The 20,982-nt window shown below is 41.1% G+C and overlaps 1 protein-coding gene across 4 annotated transcripts in view; it reads left to right on the top strand.

Moving 5' to 3' along the window:
• The window catches only part of TMEM131 (transmembrane protein 131), a 252,616-nt gene that overhangs the window by 165,228 nt on the left and 66,406 nt on the right, over positions 1-20,982 (top strand). For 3 of the 4 annotated variants that reach the window (XM_003909005.4, XM_009184705.4, XM_021925076.2), the window contains 4 exons: positions 6,976-7,056; positions 9,199-9,349; positions 9,448-9,504; positions 10,684-10,745. In XM_003909005.4, the coding sequence (XP_003909054.1) occupies positions 6,976-7,056; positions 9,199-9,349; positions 9,448-9,504; positions 10,684-10,745 (351 nt within the window). The remainder of the gene's footprint in view (positions 1-6,975; positions 7,057-9,198; positions 9,350-9,447; positions 9,505-10,683; positions 10,746-20,982) is intronic. The other variant, XM_009184706.4, reaches the window with a different exon arrangement.

The raw sequence follows: 20,982 nt of genomic DNA on the forward strand, positions 1-20,982 counted from the left end.
ACAACAAAAAAAAGAGAATTTTAGACCAATATCCCTGATGAACATCGATGCAAAAATCCTCAATAAAATACTGGCAAACCGGATTCAGCAACACATCAAAAAGCTTATCCACCATGATCAAGTGGGCTTCATCCCTGGGATGCAAGGCTGGTTCAACATTCGCAAATCAATAAACATAATCCAGCATATAAACAGAACCAAAGACAAGAACCACATGGTTATCTCAATAGATGCAGAAAAGGCTTTTGACAAAATTCAACAGCCCTTCATGCTAAAAACGCTCAATAAATTCGGTATTGATGGAACGTACCTCAAAATAATAAGAGCTATTTATGACAAACCCACAGCCAATATCATACTGAATGGGCAAAAACTGGAAAAATTCCCTTTGAACACTGGCACAAGACAGGGATGCCCTCTCTCACCACTCCTATTCAACATAGTGTTGGAAGTTCTGGCTAGGGCAATTAGGCAAGAGAAAGAAATCAGGGGTATTCAGTTAGGAAAAGAAGAAGTCAAATTGTCCCTGTTTGCAGATGACATGATTGTATATTTAGAAAACCCCATTGTCTCAGCCCAAAATCTCCTTAAGCTGATAAGCAACTTCAGCAAAGTCTCAGGATACAAAATTAATGTGCAAAAATCACAAGCATTCTTATACACCAATAACAGACAAACACAGAGCCAAATCATGAATGAACTTCCATTCACAATTGCTTCAAAGAGAATCAAATACCTAGGAATCCAACTTACAAGGGATGTAAAGGACCTCTTCAAGGAGAACTACAAACCACTGCTCACTGAAATAAAAGAGGACACAAACAAATGGAAGAACATACCATGCTCATGGATAGGAAGAATCAATATCGTGAAAATGGCCATACTGCCCAAGGTAATTTATAGATTCAATGCCATCCCCATCAAGCTACCAATGAGTTTCTTCACAGAATTGGAAAAAACTGCTTTAAAGTTCATATGGAACCAAAAAAGAGCCTGCATTACCAAGACAATCCTAAGTCAAAAGAGCAAAGCTGGAGGCATCACGCTACCTGACTTCAAACTATACTACAAGGCTACAGTAACCAAAACAGCATGGTACTGGTACCAAAACAGAGATATAGACCAATGGAACAGAACAGAGTCCTCAGAAATAATACCACACATCTACAGCCATCTGATCTTTGACAAACCTGAGAGAAACAAGAAATGGGGACAGGATTCCCTATTTAATAAATGGTGCTGGGAAAATTGGCTAGCCATAAGTAGAAAGCTGAAACTGGATCCTTTCCTTACTCCTTATACGAAAATTAATTCAAGATGGATTAGAGACTTAAATGTTAGACCTAATACCATAAAAATCCTAGAGGAAAACCTAGGTAGTACCATTCAGGACATAGGCATGGGCAAAGACTTCATGTCTAAAACACCAAAAGCAACGGCAGCAAAAGCCAAAATTGACAAATGGGATCTAATTAAACTAAAGAGCTTCTGCACAGCAAAAGAAACTACCATCAGAGTGAACAGGCAACCTACAGAATGGGAGAAAATGTTTGCAATCTACTCATCTGACAAAGGGCTAATATCCAGAACCTACAAAGAACTCAAACAAATTTACAAGAAAAAAACAAACAACCCCATCAAAAAGTGGGCAAAGGATATGAATAGACATTTCTCAAAAGAAGACATTCATACAGCCAACAAACACATGAAAAAATGCTCATCATCACTGGCCATCAGAGAAATGCAAATCAAAACCACAATGAGATACCATCTCACACCAGTTAGAATGGCGATCATTAAAAAGTCAGGAAACAACAGGTGCTGGAGAGGATGTGGAGAAATAGGAACACTTTTACACTGTTGGTGGGATTGTAAACTAGTTCAACCATTATGGAAAACAGTATGGCGATTCCTCAAGGATCTAGAACTAGATGTACCATATGACCCAGCCATCCCATTACTGGGTATATACCCAAAGGATTATAAATTATGCTGCTCTAAATACACATGCACACGTATGTTTATTGCAGCACTATTCACAATAGCAAAGACTTGGAATCAACCCAAATGTCCATCAGTGACAGATTGGATTAAGAAAATGTGGCACATATACACCATGGAATACTATGCAGCCATCAAAAAGGATGAGTTTGTGTCCTTTGTAGGGACATGGATGCAGCTGGAATCCATCATTCTTAGCAAACTATCACAAGAACAGAAAACCAAACACCGCATGTTCTCACTCATAGGTGGGAACTGAACAATGAGATCACTTGGACTTGGGAAGGGGAACATCACACACCGGGGCCTATCATGGGGAGGGGGGAGGGGGGAGGGATTGCATTGGGAGTTATACCTGATGTAAATGACGAGTTGATGGGTGCAGCACACCAACAAGGCACAAGTATACATATGTAACAAACCTGCACGTTATGCACATGTACCCTACAACTTACAGTATAATAATAATAAATAAATTTAAAAAAAAAAAAAAAATCCAGGGAAAGGGTAATATAAAATTATGATTAAAAGCAAACTTGTTTTTTATTTAAAAAATGCAACTTCTTGTCTTACGTAATCTTCTAGTAGTAATTGTTTCAAGTGTGAGATTCCTCCTCACCAGCTCCTTGTGTCTTTCACAGTGGGAGTGGCCAGTGTCATCCCTTCAGAGAGTTTCTGAACTCTGTGCCTTACATCCTAGGGTCTTAAGTGTGTGACGTGTGCAGCCTCGGTGGCTTCTAGCTGTGTTGTCTGTGTTAAAAGTAGATGCGAATGCTTTCTAGAATAGTCCAGGATGCCAGAGTTCTTTCGGACCAACACTGAAGGACTTAAAGCAGCTTGAAAATGACAGGTGGAGGGAAAATACTGTATTTGGTGTTAAGTGTAGGGCTTTGGCAACTAAAATAGTTGTCCCAGACCACCCTGGTATAACTGTTGGTAAACAACGGAAGGGGAAATGAGGAAGAACCGGGGGAAATGTTCAGAGCCTGAATAGTGAAATGCTTAGAAATGATAAGTGAAAGCAGCAAGAAAGAAATCACTCCCCAACACTTGGCAACATCTGGGTGAAGATAGCTACTGATAAAAGTACTCTGCCCCAGTTTTAATTTTTGTAGCTGGATGTCTACATCACAGAAAAACCTGCTCTTATGTCCTGCTTTTCAGGTGGGAAGTATTCCCTCTTATCCTCACTATCCTTCTGTCGTTTACGTCCTTTTGATACTTTAGGTAATGGTGTAGCTTCCCTGTTCTGGCTGTTATTACAAAGCTATATAGAAACGTCCGAAATTCTTGCTGCTTTCCCAAGGCTGGGCACAGTGGCTCATGCCTGTAATCCCAGTACTTTGGGAGGCCGAGGCGGGCGGATCACGAGGTCAGGAGATTGAGACCATAGTGAAACCCTGTCTCTACTAAAAACACAAAACAATTAGCCGGGCTTGGTGGCGGGCGTGTGTAGTCCCAGGTACTTGGGAGGCTGAGGCAGGAGAATGGCGTGAACCCGAGAGGCGGAGCTTGCAGTGAGTCGAGATCACACCACTGCGCTCCAGCCTGGGTGACAGAGTGAGACTCCAAAAAAAAAAAAAGACAGGTTCAGGGTCTCCCTCTGTCATTCAAGCTGGAGTGCAGTGGCATGATCATGGTTTACTGGAGCCTTGAACTCCTGGCCTCAAGCATTCCTCCTGCCTTAGCTTCCCAAGTACTGAGATGACAGGCATGAGCCACTGTGCCTGACCTCTTACTCTGGTAGACCCGGCTGCATGAGTTGCCCGCTCTGCCGTAGAAGGGCTGTTACACCCCAAGGCTGCTGCCTCATTATGGTGGCCAGACCACAAGGATGGAGCTTGCAGGATTCAACAGATGTTGGTCAGTCTACAATTGCTGGAATCGCCTTGCAGTCTGTACCTTTTCTCCTCAGCCTTTGGAGTTATCAAGCTATCGCCCAGCACAGTGATCACTTTGAATTCAATTCATCTAGTCTTTTTCCAGTTAAAACATTTTAATTCAAGATTTACACAAGAGAGCAAATGGAACACCAAAGCTGCTCTCTTAAAATCAAATATAGATTGTTTACCTGGGAAGACGTTCTTAACCTCATAGTCCAGTGTTATTTTGTGTCACTAGTCTTGTCAATATTACAATAAGAAAATATTGTAAAATGAGAAAATGCATATGATTTGTTGATTATACAACATAAACACATGAGTATGTTCTCAGGAAAAAAATATTAACAATTCAAACATGAGTGAAGCAAAAACGTCCCTTTTAACTTCCTGCTTCCCGGTCCAGCTGTCCAGCAGAACTTTCCGTGATGATGGAATAGTTCTTTCCCTGCTCTGTCCAAAAGAGTAGCTGCTAGCTACGTGTGACTGTTGAGCTCTTTAATTCTGCTAGGGTGGCCAAAATGTTATTTCAACTAATTTAAATGTAAATAACCACATGTAGCTGATAGCTATTGCATAGACAGCACAGTTGCAGTCCAGGCCCTTCCTCATGGATACCACTTTTGCCACCTTGTATGTGTCATTCTAGACCTTTCTGTGTGCATGCAAGCATGCGGGCACAGAAACATTTATTTTGGGAATTTGTTTACACATAATATATTCTGTATATAATGCTTGGCTTCCTTTTTTTCCTAAACTATACTAAATTAGAACAAATGGCACTGGACTAAAAATAAAGAATGTGTCAGGTTCCTAGTTTTAATGTAATTATTTCTTTGACTTTGTAATTTAGACTTTTTCTGTCTCTATTTCTTTATTGATTTGCTCTGTTATCAGTAAGCGACTTTTTAATCTTCTGGGGGTTTTTTTTTGTTTTTTTTTTTTTGGTTTGTTTGTTTGTTTTACAGGCACGACTGGAGTGCAGTGGTGCAGTCTTGGGTCACTGCAGTCTTGACCTCCCAGGCTCAAGCAATCCTCTCACCTCAGTCTCCTGAGTAGTTGAGACTACAGGTGCATGCCACCACACCTGGCTAATGTTTTTTATTTTTTTTTGCAGAGACAGAGTCTCACTATGTTGCCCAGGCTGGACTGCAACTCCTGGGCTCAAGTTAATCACCGCCACCTTGGCCTCCCAAAGTGCCGGGATTACAGGCATGAGCCGCTGTGCCTGGTCTAATCTTCTGTTTTCAAGCATTGTTATGCTTGTTTGCTTGATACTGGAAAGATTAATGAAATAATATGTGATGTTTTCTGGTTTTCCAGAAAAAGTTCTACAGTCCTCCTCTCAGTTAAGGTGCTGTTATTATTAATACAGTAAGCACTATAGATGAGCACTGTAATAAATCAGGAGGCAAGTAATAATACACACAAAATCTACAGCTTATCAGTCTTTTGTAAATGCATTACTTTTACAGCAGCAACTCCCCAGCCCCCACCAAAAAACAAACAAACAAAAAAAATCCTTTAAGGGTCCAGGCGGGTTGGCTCACGCCTGTAATCCCAGGACTTTGGGAGGCCAAGGCGGGTGGATCACGATGCAGGAGCTCGAGACCAGCCTGGCCAACATGGTGAAACCCCGTCTCTACGAAAAATACAAAAATTAGCTGGGCGTGGAAGCATGCACCTGTAATCCCAGCTACTTGGGAGGCTGAGGCAGGAGAATCGCTTGAACCCAGGAGGCGGAGCTTGCAGTGAGCCGAGATCACACCACTGCAGTCCAGCCTGGGCAACAGAGCGAGACTCCGTCTCAAAAAAACAAAAAAACAAAAAACCTTTAAGCTTATACTGAAGAATTGCCATTTTTCTTGCTTTGTCCTTTTTTGTTCACTCCTGGAGGACTTCTTGTGATGAAACAAGTGAACGTTTTCCACCCCTTCTCGTAGCTTCACCCCAAATGTAATTGAATTAACTGTATGTTTTCTTTTAAGAGCTAGGGTTAACTTACCTTTAAAGAAAAGTCTCCTGCCTTATGACCCATTTTGTTTGTATATATTTACCCAAAAGCAAGGAAAGCAGATGTCCACACCAATACTTGTACTCAGTGTCCACAGCAGCTTTCTCTCTAATGGCCAGACATTGGAAACCACTCAGATGTCCCTTCGGTGTGTGGATTGAAAAACTGCAATATAGTCATCAAATAGAAGTGAACTATTAATGCATAAACAATGTGGTAGACCCCAAAATAATTACACTGAGCAAAAGAAGCCAGACACCAGAGTATATACGCTATTACTCCATTTACATAAAACTCCAGAAAACATGAGCTAGTCTGAAGTGACAGAGAGCAGATCAGTGGTTGCCTAGAAAAGTAAGAAGGGACAGAGAAGGATGAATGATTGCACAAGGCATGAGGAAGCTTTTGGTGATAACGGATATATTTAATATCTTAATTACAGTGATGGTTTTATGCCCAAACACAATTCATCAGGTTGTATACTTTAAGTAGGTATTGTTTATTTTACATCAATGATAATAAAGCTATTTTTTTAAAAAATCATAAGCTTACGCATAAGCCACAGAAATATTTTTGCTTCCAGTAGAAACCACATATTTTCATGTTCCACAAGAGTTGTATATATCTCAAAATAATATTTACACTCTTCACCATTTCACAGTTACGATAGATCCACTGCTGGATCTTGTTATAAATGTATGAATAAAGAAGCACTTTATGTTACTATAAGAAATACAAAATTTATGTTTCCAAAACTTGGTAATTTTTGTAAATTATTCCCTTTGGAAAAAAAAAAAGTATCCTGTTACTTCTAAAATCTGGTCCCTGGAACAACTATTATACTTACACTGTTTCTAAGTAAAATTTTCAAAGTTACCTTAATTAAAAATACCACTATTGCTTACACATACGGAGCACTGAATTTAGTGATATGATACATATCCTACATTTATATCTTTAAATGTTTTTGAATGTTTTGTGATAAACAATTAGGATGTCAGAATTATTTCTCTGTAATAGCAATCACATGCTTTGAGAATATGACTTTGAACTTAGCCATCGTGTGCTCTTTTGCCCCAGGTTGTAGAAATGTACTCTAGTGGAGGAGACCTTCACTTAGAACTCCCAACGGGTCAACAAGGAGGTACCAGAAAACTGTGGGTGAGTTGTAACCTAGTATCCTCTTGTGTGTGCTCCCATGAAACCAATTATTCTTAAATTGGAAAATACTTAACTCCTTATAGGCTGAACAAATATGGATGACTTCTCTTTAATCATTGTCTTAATGTTAATTTATGTCAAGTATATACGAAAATTGGAGGAGAGAGTGAGGAAGGAATATAAGTAGTAATTTTTGGAAAGGGCAGTGAATAAAATTGGTGGGAGTTCTACCCCACTACATGGAAAGTAACTTCAACTATTCTTTCTCAGAATTATATGGGTAAAGTTGTCTCTGAGTCTGATAATTTATGATGTGCTTTACACATGAAAAAAGTAAAGGATTAAAAAAATGTAGGAAGGATTCATTATGGTTTTGTTTTGTTTTTGAAGGTAAGTAATTGAACGTTCATATTCACCATTGGTAAAGGAGATGGCACTTGCAGAGGGAACCTAGGCAAGCACCTGTGATGACTTAGAAAATTTTTAATTCTTGAAGGTGATCTATGTTCACATTCAATATTGTTGAATATTTAACAATATTAACCAAATTAAAGATATGTAAGAGAACCTTATTTGTAAAGGTTCTTGCCATATGAGAGTTTTAAAAATGTTTACATGCTTTAATCCAAGAGGGAGAAGCCAGTTGTGGTCAATTCAGTTCCATACCCAGGTCACTCAGATCACTGCTCATCTGTAATTGGAGGAACACAAATTTTACCACCAGGAATAAGGTTTGAGAATCAGAGTTTCTTTATTAACTGCTGTTACACACACACAGCCTCTTGATTCTGTCTTCTGACCCCAGTCTTGACCAGGGAAGAGATGTGGAGATTACGTGTTTAGGATGTTAATATAAACATTTAGAAACAAATTTATCAGCCACTAATTTGGTTAATTCTCAGAATATATAAACACAGTAGCAAAAAGAAATATGCAATGGACAGTTTATGTCCTTTCACAAAAATGTTTCACCTTGAAATTATGGTGTTTGAGTGAAAAATCATTTATAAAGCAATGCTTCAGAGGATTAAATTCAGACTATTGAATCTGTATATATTATGCTTCTAGACAGAATAACTAAGAACTTCCTGTGAAATATAATTGGTATCTAATAAATAGAGAATTCAGATTTTTAAATAGTCAAGAATGATAATGAATGATAACAGAGAATAGCATAATGTTTTTATAGTCCTAGTGGCTGCAAAAAAAGATACAGTAATTCTTATTCCTACAAACCTAGACTGAGAAAAAAGCCAGCGGGCTGTGACCTCACCTCCAGCCTATTTCAGAGTGTATATGAGAAAACCCCAGAGACCAAAGCAACTCTCTAGAGTTGGGGAGTGGATGGCCCATCCCTCCGATCCTAGGAGGGTTCCAATCTCCTGTTTTCTGCTTTGGGACTAAAAAGAGAGTAGGGCTAAGTGAAGGCCCACTAAGCTCTAGAATACAGGGATCTCCTAAAATATGCTGAAAGGTTTGTGCAGAGAAGAAATTCCAGTAGTCCCCAAGGAGCCGTGTTATTCTAAAACCAGGAAAGAGAGTACCCCTCAAAATGTTTTTTCCAGTAAGTCTTCCTTTTAGTATATAAATGTTCTCTCATTACAGGACTGAAAATGTTTGCTGTCTTACATGAATGCAGTTGGTAAACTAGATTTCCTAGAGAAGCTTTGCATTGTTAGGTTTTCCATGAAAGAGCAGTGTAAGCCATTTATGGAGGTTCTTGTGGACCTCTAGAAAAGTCTTTTCCTCTGATGGTGACATTTCTGTTGGTTACATTTCAAGACCGAGTTATATACACAAACACCACTAACTAGCATGTTAAAAAATAACTGGTTTTGTAGGTTAGTTTTACCTTTTAATGGGGCTTTTGTAACTGACAATTTGTTTTCAGATCATTTGACTTCTTTTACTTTGCCTACTTCTCGTATCATATTTGATAGATTCTAAACAGCACGCTTTTCACATTTTAAAGTTCTCCAGAAATGGAGTGTGTGTTACATATTGGTTTAATTAGCAATGCATTTTTTATTAATGGGTATATAAAATACTCATCTTTCAGTCAGTGTCATCCAGTTCAGTAAAATATGGTGGTTTTGCTCCATTACAAACGCTGTGCCACATTGTGGTCTGTTAACTTGTCAGGAAATTCCTCCTTATGAAACCAAGGGAGTGATGAGAGCCAGTTTTTCGTCTAGAGAAGCCGATAATCACACAGCCTTCATAAGAATCAAGACGAATGCCTCAGACAGCACAGAGTTTATCATTCTTCCTGTTGAGGTTGAAGTTACAACAGGTTAGTGGAAAACCGAGGAAATCGAAAGTTGTTTTGTTTTCAGTGCAGCTTTACTCGGGCAAAGTGAACAATAATTGTTGACTTTTCTTTTTTCCAAGCTCCTGGAATTTATTCCTCAACTGAAATGTTAGATTTCGGTACACTAAGAACACAAGGTAAAAAATCTTTTAAAAGAGTCTTTATGGAGTCGTCGTTGTTGTTTTTTAAATCCCTGTATTCAGTGCTCTACTGTACTTTGTAATTCAGCTTTAACATTATTTCAGTGGGTCGCATGATCTTGAACAAACCTAGACTCAGTGCCTTTACCAGTTTATACCCCATTCCTCCGAGGCGGGTGGCATTGCTTACCAGGTTGCAAAACAAGGCCGTGGGATAATTTAAGTCACCTAAATGGAAGATTGAGGCAGAAAGTCGTTTTCTAGTTTCTCAATCCAGTTGCTCATGGATTCAGTTATGCTGAATGTTGATTTTTACTTCTGGATTTTGTTTAGATATGAGTTATTAAATTATATTATGACAAAATGTTAAAAGCTTGTCACAGCTGTTCAGAAAATTCAAATTCTACAATTAAAAACAACCAAGTCAAGAATTTTACTAAGGAAAAACTAAGAGTACTTGTAATTTGGGATGTATATGCACTATATATAATAAAATGTAGTTAAGATTGAAGACCACATCTTTAAAAGTTAGATTTGCTTTTAATATATTTTTACATTATAAATTATTAATTTGCTTCATTATGTTTTGCTGAAAAGCTAAAAGTTTAGTAATGTCTGAGTTCACTAAAAAAATAATATTTTGGGGGCTGGGCATGATGGCTCATGCCTATAATCCCAGCACTTTGGGAGGTGGAGGCAGGCAGGTCACCTGAGGCCAGGAGTTCAAGACCAGACTGGCCAACATGATGAGACCCCGTCTCTACTAAAAAAAAGTACAGAAGTCTGCTGGGCATGGGGGGCACACGCCTGTAATGCCAGCTACTCAGGAGGCTGAGGTGGGAGGATCGTTTGAACCCGAGAGGCTGAGGTTGCAGTCAGCCACGAATGCGCCACTGCACTTCAGCCTGGGTGACAGAGCAAGATTCTGTCTCATTAAAAAAAAAAAAAAAAAGTATATATTTTGGGGTTTTCAAAAATCTGGTTTAAGAGGGAACAGTTCTTATAATACACAGTGTCCTTATGAGTAAAGCAATTACCACCTAATGTTTCTTTTTATTAATGTTATTGTATTTCACAAATTGATAGCTTCAGTTTGATATCTTACAAGGTAAAGATTCTAACTTGGTTTAAAAGCACACCTTTTAAAGAAATACTTCTTTTCCTCAATTTTAACAGATCTACCAAAAGTTTTAAATCTTCATTTATTAAATTCAGGAACAAAAGATGTACCAATAACAGTAAGTTTTTACTTCTTTTTTTTTTTTCTAATTTATATATTCTTTGTTTTTAAATGTATTACAAAGTTAAAAATAATTAAACCCTTACTCTAAAAGAATTCTATTTTGTGATGACCTGGTGACATTTTGGTTCTAAGTGTGATGTGAGAAACCAGTTCCGCCCCAGCCACCCAGATTTTAAGGATGAGAGGGAAATACAGGCAGTCTTTTCAAAGTAAGTTTGAACCAAAGTTCATGAGTTTCTTATACAGGCACAGTCATATAAAAGGCCTGTTCTGATAGATCCTAAAATCTGTGGGCCATGTGGAAAGAAAAACAGGTTATAAGGATTTTGTCAGATTTTATCAGATTAAGGTATGGGCAGGAAAGAGGAAAAAGAGTCAGATGAACTGGGAAGAAAATAAGCAAAAACAAAATGTTGTAGGTAGCGGTAAAGTGCTGTTAACACTTGTCGCAGGCTCCCTAACTAGCAGTTACTGAAGTACCTCAGACAGCACATTATAAGCTAAGGCCCTCTCTCCCTCACACGTATGTACCGAATAAGTAACTTTTAGGCCATACAGTGGAATTGAGGTGCCATTAGATCGTTTTAGGGAAAAAGGGGATATCTAAGTTTTGCCTTGGCCCACAATCTCTCTTTCTGATGAGGTCCCTAACACATATACATAGGGAATCATTATATAGGAAAATAGAACATTTTTACTATAATTTGTGCTGGTACCAGAAACTTAACTTCAGTGAACTGATAAAATGAGATATAGATCATGTGGGCTTGAGATTTAAGGGAACTTTGTCCATCGATGGCCATACCCAGATTTTATCACCAGCTGGTGGAGTAGACCAAAGAGAGAAGAATATACAAACCCCAGCCAGGAAGCAAGAGATGGTCTTCCCAGGTAACCACATTCCCCTGCGCAGTGACCTTCCTCACCAGTGGGATCGGGGTGGAGATGGGCTTCCCAGGTAACCACATTCCCCTGCGCAGTGACCTGCCTCACCAGTGGGATCGGGGTGCAGGCAGCGTCCTCGTATCTGATCTGGCATTTCTCCTAATGTGATTTGGGGATTTGATGGGAAAGTTCCTTTACGAAGCCTGAGCAAACCAGCCTAACTTTTTACATACAATAAATGGACTGAAACACAAATATCTTTTTCAATGAACATTTTATAGAAAAATGAAATTGGCAATTAATCCGAAGAATGTGAAGAACTAGTATTCAGTTCACTTATGACATGGCATTAAATAGGCCCCTCTTTGTCCTTTTTCTTATTTACTAAGGAGTTTTTGGATACATTGTAGGTGAACGTTTTTGCTCTTGCTGAGTCAGGCACTAGGCTAGTGCTGTTATGTAGTAAATGTATTACTTTAATACCTATAAGGTGCAGTGGTCCTAGTTTTCTAAATAGGAAAACTGAGAGCTTTTTTTTTTTTTTTTTTTTCCTGGAAGTGACTTACACAACTATAAAAAATGCAAAAGTAGGCCAGGCATGGTGGCCTCACACCTGTAATCCCAGCACTTTGGGAGGCTGAGGCGGGTGGATCACTTGAGGTCAGGAGTTGAAGACCGGCCTGGCCCACATGGCGAAACCCTGTCTCTACTAAAAATACAAAAATTAGCCAGGCATGGTGGCACACGCCTGTAGTACCAGCTACTCAAGCTGAGGCAGGAGAATTGCCTGAACCTCAGAGGTGGAGGTTGCAGTGAGCCAAGATCGTACGGCTATGTTCCAGCCTGGGTAACAGAGCAAGACTCTGTCTCAAAAAAAAAAAAAAAAAAAGTAAAAGGTATATGAAACATGAAAGTATATTATACAGTGCCACTTAGCAATCACATATTTATGAATATATCATTTTAATTGCACAGTCAATATTCCTGTTAAAAACCTATATATATCTATTAATATAATACATCTGTACCTACCTGTGTGTGTGTCTTTTATAATATCCAAAGCCCAAACCCTGCCAGTGTTTTGGTGGTTTTCTGTTTCCTCCTTCATTCACCCATTCAATAAATATTTAATGAGCATCAACTATGCCAGCTGCTGTGCTGACTGAGAATACAGCAGTGGATCAGGCCACCGGAGTTCCCTACCCCATGGAGCTCACTGTTAATCAGGGCTTCCTGGAACTCTGGGAGATACTTAGATTTTATTCTAAGTGTAATGGGAAATTAGTATAGGATTTTAAACAGAGTGACATCATCTGATTTATGTGTTGTAAAAGGTCACTGTAGCTACTTTGTGGAGAGTGAACTTACAGACATGGAAGGACAGAAAGCAAAGGAGACCACTTGGGATCTGATTTAGCAATCAGCCTGAGAAATGATGGTGGCTTAGACTTCCCACCTTATCAGCTATGGGGCAAGCCCACCCACCGTGGAAACTGAGTTTTCAGAGCTCTTCTTAAGGTTTTTCCTTTGTGTTTCAGCATTTTCTGCATAATTCACCAGGCTTAGACTGATAGCTATTTAGAAGGGTTCCTGCCTCCTCCTGTTTCACAAACACAGAATTTTTAGGATTTGCTAAGCAGTACTAGAAGCTGGAGATTTTTTTTTTAATTCCCCTTCAGGGAATTCATTCTTTTTCTAAATATGGGATTACTAAAGCAAACAATTCCAAATATGAGTTCCTCACCTGCTAACAGACAGGATGCTCAGGTCCAAACTCTCCTAGTATGTCTCTAATGCAACTTTGAGAAAATGGCTTTCCTCACCATTTACAAAACATTAGTGCTATATAAATGATGGAATAAGTTTGCCTGAGATGTCTTCAGAGGAATGTTTGGATGAGGTTTCCCTTGGTAATGGACAAATTGGAATCCAAGTGGTCTCCTTTGCTTTCTGTCCTTCCATGTCTGTAAGCATATCAGTTTAACATACGCTTTAGTGAATTGGTACACACATTATTAGAAATACAATGTTAAATGCTGAAAGGTTATTTCCCTTGTTTGCTCAAGTGCTTTTATAAGCAGTTTTAGAATGTTCCGGACCCTTGAATTTCACTTGAGGGTTACTGAGCTTTAGTTGGGTCTGAATGTTGTGAGAAAAGCCTAGAACTATATTTAGAACATATGCCAGCTTGTGAGCTGCCTTTCCTGGGAACTTGCAACAGTGTTTCCACTTCTTGATTACCTGTGAGTTAGCAATAGTCACTAATATAAAACAGGTTGTTTGTATAAATATGCTTACTACAAGGTGGTGATTGTGTGTTTGTTCTCATTTAAAGCCACACCAGAATGGGCCGGCTACTTAAATGTTTTGTGTTGGGTTTGTTTGTTTGCTCTGTTTTTGTTTCCTTGGAGAATGGGTTTTAACAATTGGGGTTTGTTTTTACTGATAACGAGTGAACAATTCAGACCATTTGTATAAAACATGAGTTTTCAGTTGAATATTTCTTTGTTATTATTGCAGCATATTTTAAGGTAGCAATACTAATGTAAAGTTTTTATCTGGTAAGAAAAATCTTAAAGTGGTGTGTTTCATATGAAAAAGATTCATCAGCTATTTTAAGTTCTTACTACTTACAGTGACTGTATTTTAACAAACATCCTTGCTTAGCTATTTCTGGCTTGGTGGTGTACAGGCTGATAGCATTCGAAAAATGGTGTGCTTGTTACTGATGAACTCCCACGTCTAGCCTTGAAGCATATTGAAAAATGGTCAGTCCTTCATTGTATATCCAGAGTTGGTTCCTTCTGGTGCGTTCTTGGTCTCGCTGACTTAAAGAATGAAGCCACGGACCTTCACGGTGAGTGTTACAGCTCTTAAAGATGGTGTGGACCCAAAGAGTGAGCAGCAGCAAGATTTATTGTGAAGAGCGAAAGAACAAAGTTTCCACAGTGTGGAAGGGGACCCGAGCAGGTTGCCTCTGCTGACTCAGGTGGCCAGCTTTTATTCCCTTATTTGGCCCCACCTACGTCCTGCTATTTGGTCCATTTTACAGAGCTCTGATTGGTCCATTTTACAGAGTACTGATTGGTGCATTTACAATCCTTTAGCTAGACAGTGTGCGCTGATTGGTGCGTTTTTGTGGAGTGCTGATTGGTGCATTTACAATCCTTTAGCTAGACACAGAGCATTGATTGGTGCATTTACAGTCCTCTAGACAGAAAAGTTCTCCAAGTCCCCACTCAATCCAGGAAGTTCATCTGGCTTCACCTCTCAATCCCCCATCTAAATAGAACACACCAACTGCTGTTGGGGATTGGACAATGACCGTTCTAGCTGCTTCCTGCTGGATAGGGGCGAAGAAGGGACCCTACAGTGGTAGTGTCCTCCAGAGGGGAAGTTGCTAGGCCCGCCAAGGGGCCAGTGGGTCGACCCAGGGGTCCTCGGTAGAAGTTGTTAGTTGAGCTCATTTGGGGTTCCATTTGTAAGACCATCTGTAGCTTGATGGCCTCGATCCAAGAAGAAACACATTTGACAAGGAGGTTAAAAATACAGGACCCAAAGCGAGTAATAGCAAGATGGCTGTCACAGGACGTAGAAAGGGGAGAAGCCATGTCACCTAACTCCAGAGGTTGGTGTAAGAGTTTGAAAGGCGTCATCTGATTTCAGAAGCCTTTTCCTGTAAACGCGGGGCAGCATCTCATACTATCCCCAACTGGTTAGTGTAAAAAAACACTCTTCCTCTAAGAAGTTGCAGAGTCCTCCTTTCTCAGCAGTGAGGAGGTCTAGGCCTCGGCGGTTTTCGAGAGTCACTGCTGCCAGAGTCTACTTGGGATCGTAGAGTAAGGATAGATTTTGTGATTTCTTGCAAACTGTCTGAGAAGTCCTTTGAGAGTTCGTTGTAGTAGGGTAATAAAATAGATAAACCTGCTATTCCGGTTCCTGTAGCAGTGGACATTTCTGTAAGTAGGGGTATTAGTTGTATGACTCTGCGCTGAGGGACTTGAGCTTTGAGGGGCACTGATTTCCGTAAGATTAGAAGTTAGGATAGTACATGTTACACTGTTAACTTTTAGCAAACTTTTGTTGAAAGCCTTGTAAGTTTGGGATTTAAAAAATTTTTTGCTATTAATAAAACCTCATCTAGTCCATATTAACTTAGAATTGGTATAGATGGCTCCTTCCTGATTTTGTAAATACTGTAAGGTTTGGCTGAGTGCAAACAGCTTGCAGGTTTGAGCAGAACAATTATTAGGCAGTTTTTCTAACTGCTTCTACAAGAGTTCCCTTATCACTTACTGAATACGCATTGTGTCTTTTTCCCTTAATCGCTTGGGAGGAACCATCTATCTCCTGTCCTGAAAGGAGCTTCTCCTAGGTCTGGTCTGACCTTTGTATGGTAATTAGTAAAGATTTAGATCTCCTGTTAGGAAACCTGCTGGTTTAAGGATTTTTGGTAGGAAGGCTACGGGTTTTCAGTGCCCTCAGTGCTTTTGTGGTATGTCCTTACTTACACGGACAACAAGGTGGTGTTGGAGTGTTATAGGGTTACAGAGAAGACCTTCAATTATCAATTATAGGTTTTAAATTTACCCTGGCTTTTAAAGGAATACGGTTCAGTTTTTTCTTCACTACTTCCATTTCTTTTTCTTTCTCTCTGACTCCTTCTTTGTCTCTGTCTCTTCCTCCCTCTCTCTCGCTGATTTTCTGTCTCTTTCTCTCTTCCTTTCTGCTGGTCTTTGCCTGCCTCTGTCAGCCACTTATGCTGCTGTTCTGCCCTCTCCTTCCCCTTTTGATGGCTTCAGCAGTGTAAGACTGCCACCTCTTTGGGTTTTTGTATTGCGTGTAATAACTCTATAATTTCCTTGTGGTATTTAATGGGGGTTCCCCTAGAGGTTACAAATTCCCATTCTTTCCATATTGCATCATGGGCATGTAGGATTAGATAAGCATACTTGCTATCTGTATATACATTTATTCTTTTTCCCTTTCCCAGTTCTAAGGCTCGGGTAAGTGCCACTAGTTCTGCTAACTGGGCACTGGTTCCTGGGGGAAGAGGCTTACTTTCAAGTAAGGTTGCATCGCTAACTATGGCATAACCTGCCCTTCATATCCCATTCTCCACAAATGAGCTTTCATCGGTATATAGGTTAAGGTCAGGATTAGCTAAGGGGACTTCTAAGAGACCATCTCGGGTGGCATAAGTCTGGACTGTAATTTGTTGGCAGTCACTCTCGATTGGTTCCCCATCCTCTGGGAGAAAAGGGGCAAGGTTGAGGGCCACACACGTATGTATTTGAAGCACCGGTCCCTCGAGTATAGCGCCGCTATCTAGGCGGTTGTCTGATAGCCATAAACTTCCTTTGGCACCTAGTACGCCATTTACATCATGAGTAGTCCAGACAGTGAGACCCTTTCCTTGTATTATTTTGATGGCCTCTGACACTAAGATGGCCACTGCCGCAACTACCCGTAAACAGTGTGGCCAGCCTTTTGCTACTACATCAGTTTCCTTACTTAGGTATGCCACTGGTTGTGGGGTTGTCCCACAAGTCTGAGCAAGGACTCCAAGAGCTATCCCTGCTCTCTCTGTGACATATAAAGAGAAGTTTTGTCCTGTCAGAAGGCTTAAAGCTGGAGCTTGTACTAGGCCTGCTTTAAGGTTTTGAAGGCAGTTTCTGCCCCTGGTTCCCATTCTACTAGATGAGTATTTGCCCTCTGGGTCTCCTTGATTAGAGTATAGAATGGCTATCTCGCTGTATCCGGGGATCCATACTTGCCAAAGGCTGATGATTCCAAGGAACCCCCATAACTGTTTTAATGTCTTAGGGCGAGGATAAGCCAGTATAGGCTGTATTCGTTCCCTGCTGAGGGCCCTGGTCCCTCTGGCTAAGATTAGGCCTAGATATTTGACCTGCTGTAGGCAGAGCTGGGCCTTCGACCTAGACACCTTGTACACTTGATTAGCTAGAAAGTTCAAGAGATCTAGAGTAGCCTGCTGGCATGAGGCTTCCAAACTGGTAGCCAAAAGTAAATCATCCACATACTGAATTATTCAGTATGTGGATAGACTTGAGAAATGGCCTAGATCTTGGGCCAGTGTGTGACCAAACAGATGAGGGCTATCCCTAAACCCTTGGGGCAAGACCATCCACATAAGTTGGGCCATGTGGTCTGTGGGATCCTCAAAGGCAAGGAGAAACTTTGAGTCAGAGTACAGGGGAGTACAGAAAAAGGCATCCTTGAGATCCAAAACTGAACAATTCTGCTTCCTCTGATATTTGAGAGAGCAGGGTATAGGGGTTTCGTACAACTGGATATAGGGGAATTACTGCCTCATTGATCAGTCTAAGATCTTGCACTAGTCTCCACTGACCATTTGGTTTTTGTACTCTTAGAATTGGGGTGTTGCGGGGACTGCTGCATTTCCTTACTAAGCTTTTACATGTTTAATAATATCCTATAATCCTTTATGAGCATCAGGCCTTAAGGGATATTGCCTTTGATAAGGAAAAGTCATGGGGTCTTTTAGCCTGATTTGGACTGGGCGGGCATTTTTTGCCCTTCCAAGTTGTCCTTGTCCTTCCAATGCCCAGACTTCAGGGTCGATTCTCTCCTCAAGTAGGGGACAACAAATGGGTAACTTGTTCCCCATATTCATGTAGATAATAGCTCCAGCCTTGGCTAATATATCCCTCCCTAATAAGGGTGTGAGACTTTCAGGCATAACAAGGAAGGTGAAAAGAGCAAAGTCTCCCAGTTACAACTGAGGAGGTGGAAGAAATACCTGGTTACAGGCTGTCCCAGGATTCCTCGGATGGTAACGGACCTTGAGGACAGTCATCCAAGACAGAAGATTAACACTGAGAAGGCCGCTCCAGTGTCCAGGAGGAAGTCAATTTCCTGGCCCTCAATGGTTAAACGTACCCGGGACTCAGTGAGGGTGATGGCGTGAGCTGGTGCTTGCCCCAGGCACCCTCAGTCCTGTTGTTGGATCATCTGGTTGGGGGCTTCTGGCCCAGAGAAACTTTGCCCTGGGGCAGTGTGCCTTCCAGTGATTGTCTCGGCATAGCAGACGTGGATGGGGGGTGGCTGGTTTCTCGTTGGACAATCTTTTTTGAAGGGTCCTTGTAAACCACACTGATAACAAGACCTGCCAGGTGATTGGCCTTCTCCATTTTCTGTCCTCTCTGAACCACCAAGGTTTGCTTGTCTGAGGGCCATGACTAAGGCTGCGGCCTTTCTCTCATCTCACTTTTCCTTTTGGGCCTGTTCCTCTTGGTCCCTATTAAAGAACACCAAGGTTGCCAGGTTTAATAATGCCTCCAGATTTTGTTCAGGGCCCAGGGCTCGCTTTTGGAGTTTTCTTCTGATATCTGTGGCTGATTGGGTAATAAACTTATTTTTCATGATCAATTGACCCTCAAGGGAGTCAGGTGACAGGGAGTATATTTCCTTAAGGCCTTCCATAGGTGCTCGAGGAAGGCAGAAGGATTTTCTTCCTTTCTCTGAGTTATGGTGGATATCATTGAATAATTCATGGGCTTTTTCCTAATTCTCCTTAGTCCTTTTAGAACACAGGTCAGATGTTTACAGCTCCAGTCCCCATGATCTGAGTCTAGATCCCAGTGGGGATCCATACTGGGGACGGTTTGCTGACCTGTAGGGAATTTGTCCCTTTCTTTGGCTTTTATTGTATCATTTACTTGGCTAAGGTACCTGGTATCTCCAAACTCTTGGGCTGCAGCTAAAGCCACATTTTTTTCATTAAAGGCCAGGGTTTGATCTGACAATAGGATGACATCTGTCCAAGTGAGATAGAAGGATTGCCCTAGACCCTGTAGGACATCTGTATACCTATCAGGATCATCTGAAAGCTTACCCAGGTCTGCCTTGATCTGCTTTAAATCAGAGAGGGACAAGGGGACATGTACCCGGGGTTGGGCCAAATTCCCCTCCCCCTACAACTTGAAGGGGACATAACTGATAGCCTGGGGGGTTTTGTGGTCCTTTGGAGATTTCTTTGCTTGTTTCCTTCTGGGTGGGGGAGATTAGAGGAGGCTTATCATTAATAGGAAGGGGAGCTATAGGGAGGCTAGGATATGGGGGTGAGCTGAGAGGTCCTCCTGTGGGATGTAAACTGCAAGCTTTGCATAGTTGTGGATTCTTCAGTGAAAAGAAAGCTTGGACATAAGGTATTTCACTCTACTTGCCTTCCCTCTTACAGAAAAGGTCAAGCTGCAGGATACTATTGTAATTTATACTTCACTCAGGTGGCCATTTTTCCCCATCAGAGAGAGAGAATATTGGGGCCAGGCCGTAGTGCAGAAAAAAATGAGCCACCACTTTTTCAGGGTTTGTGGGTCAAATTGGTCCCAGTGGCTCAGGATGCGTTTCAAGGGTGAGCCTGTTGATGCCTGAGTGTTTCCCATCTGAAAGACAGAACCGCCTGTGGTTTTGGTTTGTTTGTTTTCCCCCAGCGCAAGAACCCGCAACGGTCCCTGGACCATGCTGATCAGAATAGTTACGCTCACCGACACAGCAGCAGAAACACTAGTTTTCCTCCTAGACCACAAGGAGGACTGAGGAAGGTCAGATTTAGTGGCCCTTAATGATGCATTCTCGACCTGCACCCTTGCCTGTCCTCCTAGACCACAGAGAGAACTGAGAAAAACTGATTTAGTGGCCCTTACGGATGCATTTTCGAAAACCTGTTAGAGTTCTAAGCATTCTCCTGTTAGTGTTGGGACTTTACCTCTGTCCTATAAAGATATTATGCCCCAAAAATGAAGTGGAGGGCCATACCCTGAGCAAGGGAAGGGATCTCCAGGGATGGAAGAGTGACGCCTTGTATCATCACTTCTCATCATATGAATAGGAACGATACCGTTTCTGAGGCTCCCCCTATCCTAGCTTCAGGAATAGCTTTTGTTAGGCCTGCTAGTCTGAGGAGGGATCCTAAAATTCCAGGTAGTCCCCCCAACCCCCAACGGGGCTTTGGGCAAAAATTATGTCTTTCTGATTGGTGAGTCCGGGTGCCTAAAGGAGGGAATAGAGTCCTGGAGTTTATACTAGAAATCATTCTTACAGGAGAAACTAGAAAAGCACAAGAGACAGGGAGTGGTTTTTAGAAGTGGGACTAGCCTCGGAGAAGAGAGGCTAGAGGAAGTTTGTCTGACAGGCATTAGGACCCAGAGGGCAAGGGTCAGGATAGATAGGATAGATGGGCGAGTCCATCCTAACTTTGAGAGTTCGCTCGTGGCCACAGTCAACCAACTTTTTGTCGGGATCCCAGAGCTGAATTACTTTGCTCTCTGTTGACCCTCAGGTCAACCCAGAAGTACAGGAGA

This window comes from Papio anubis, chromosome 14 (assembly GCF_008728515.1).
Source record: "Papio anubis isolate 15944 chromosome 14, Panubis1.0, whole genome shotgun sequence".
Taxonomy (NCBI): domain Eukaryota; kingdom Metazoa; phylum Chordata; class Mammalia; order Primates; family Cercopithecidae; genus Papio; species Papio anubis.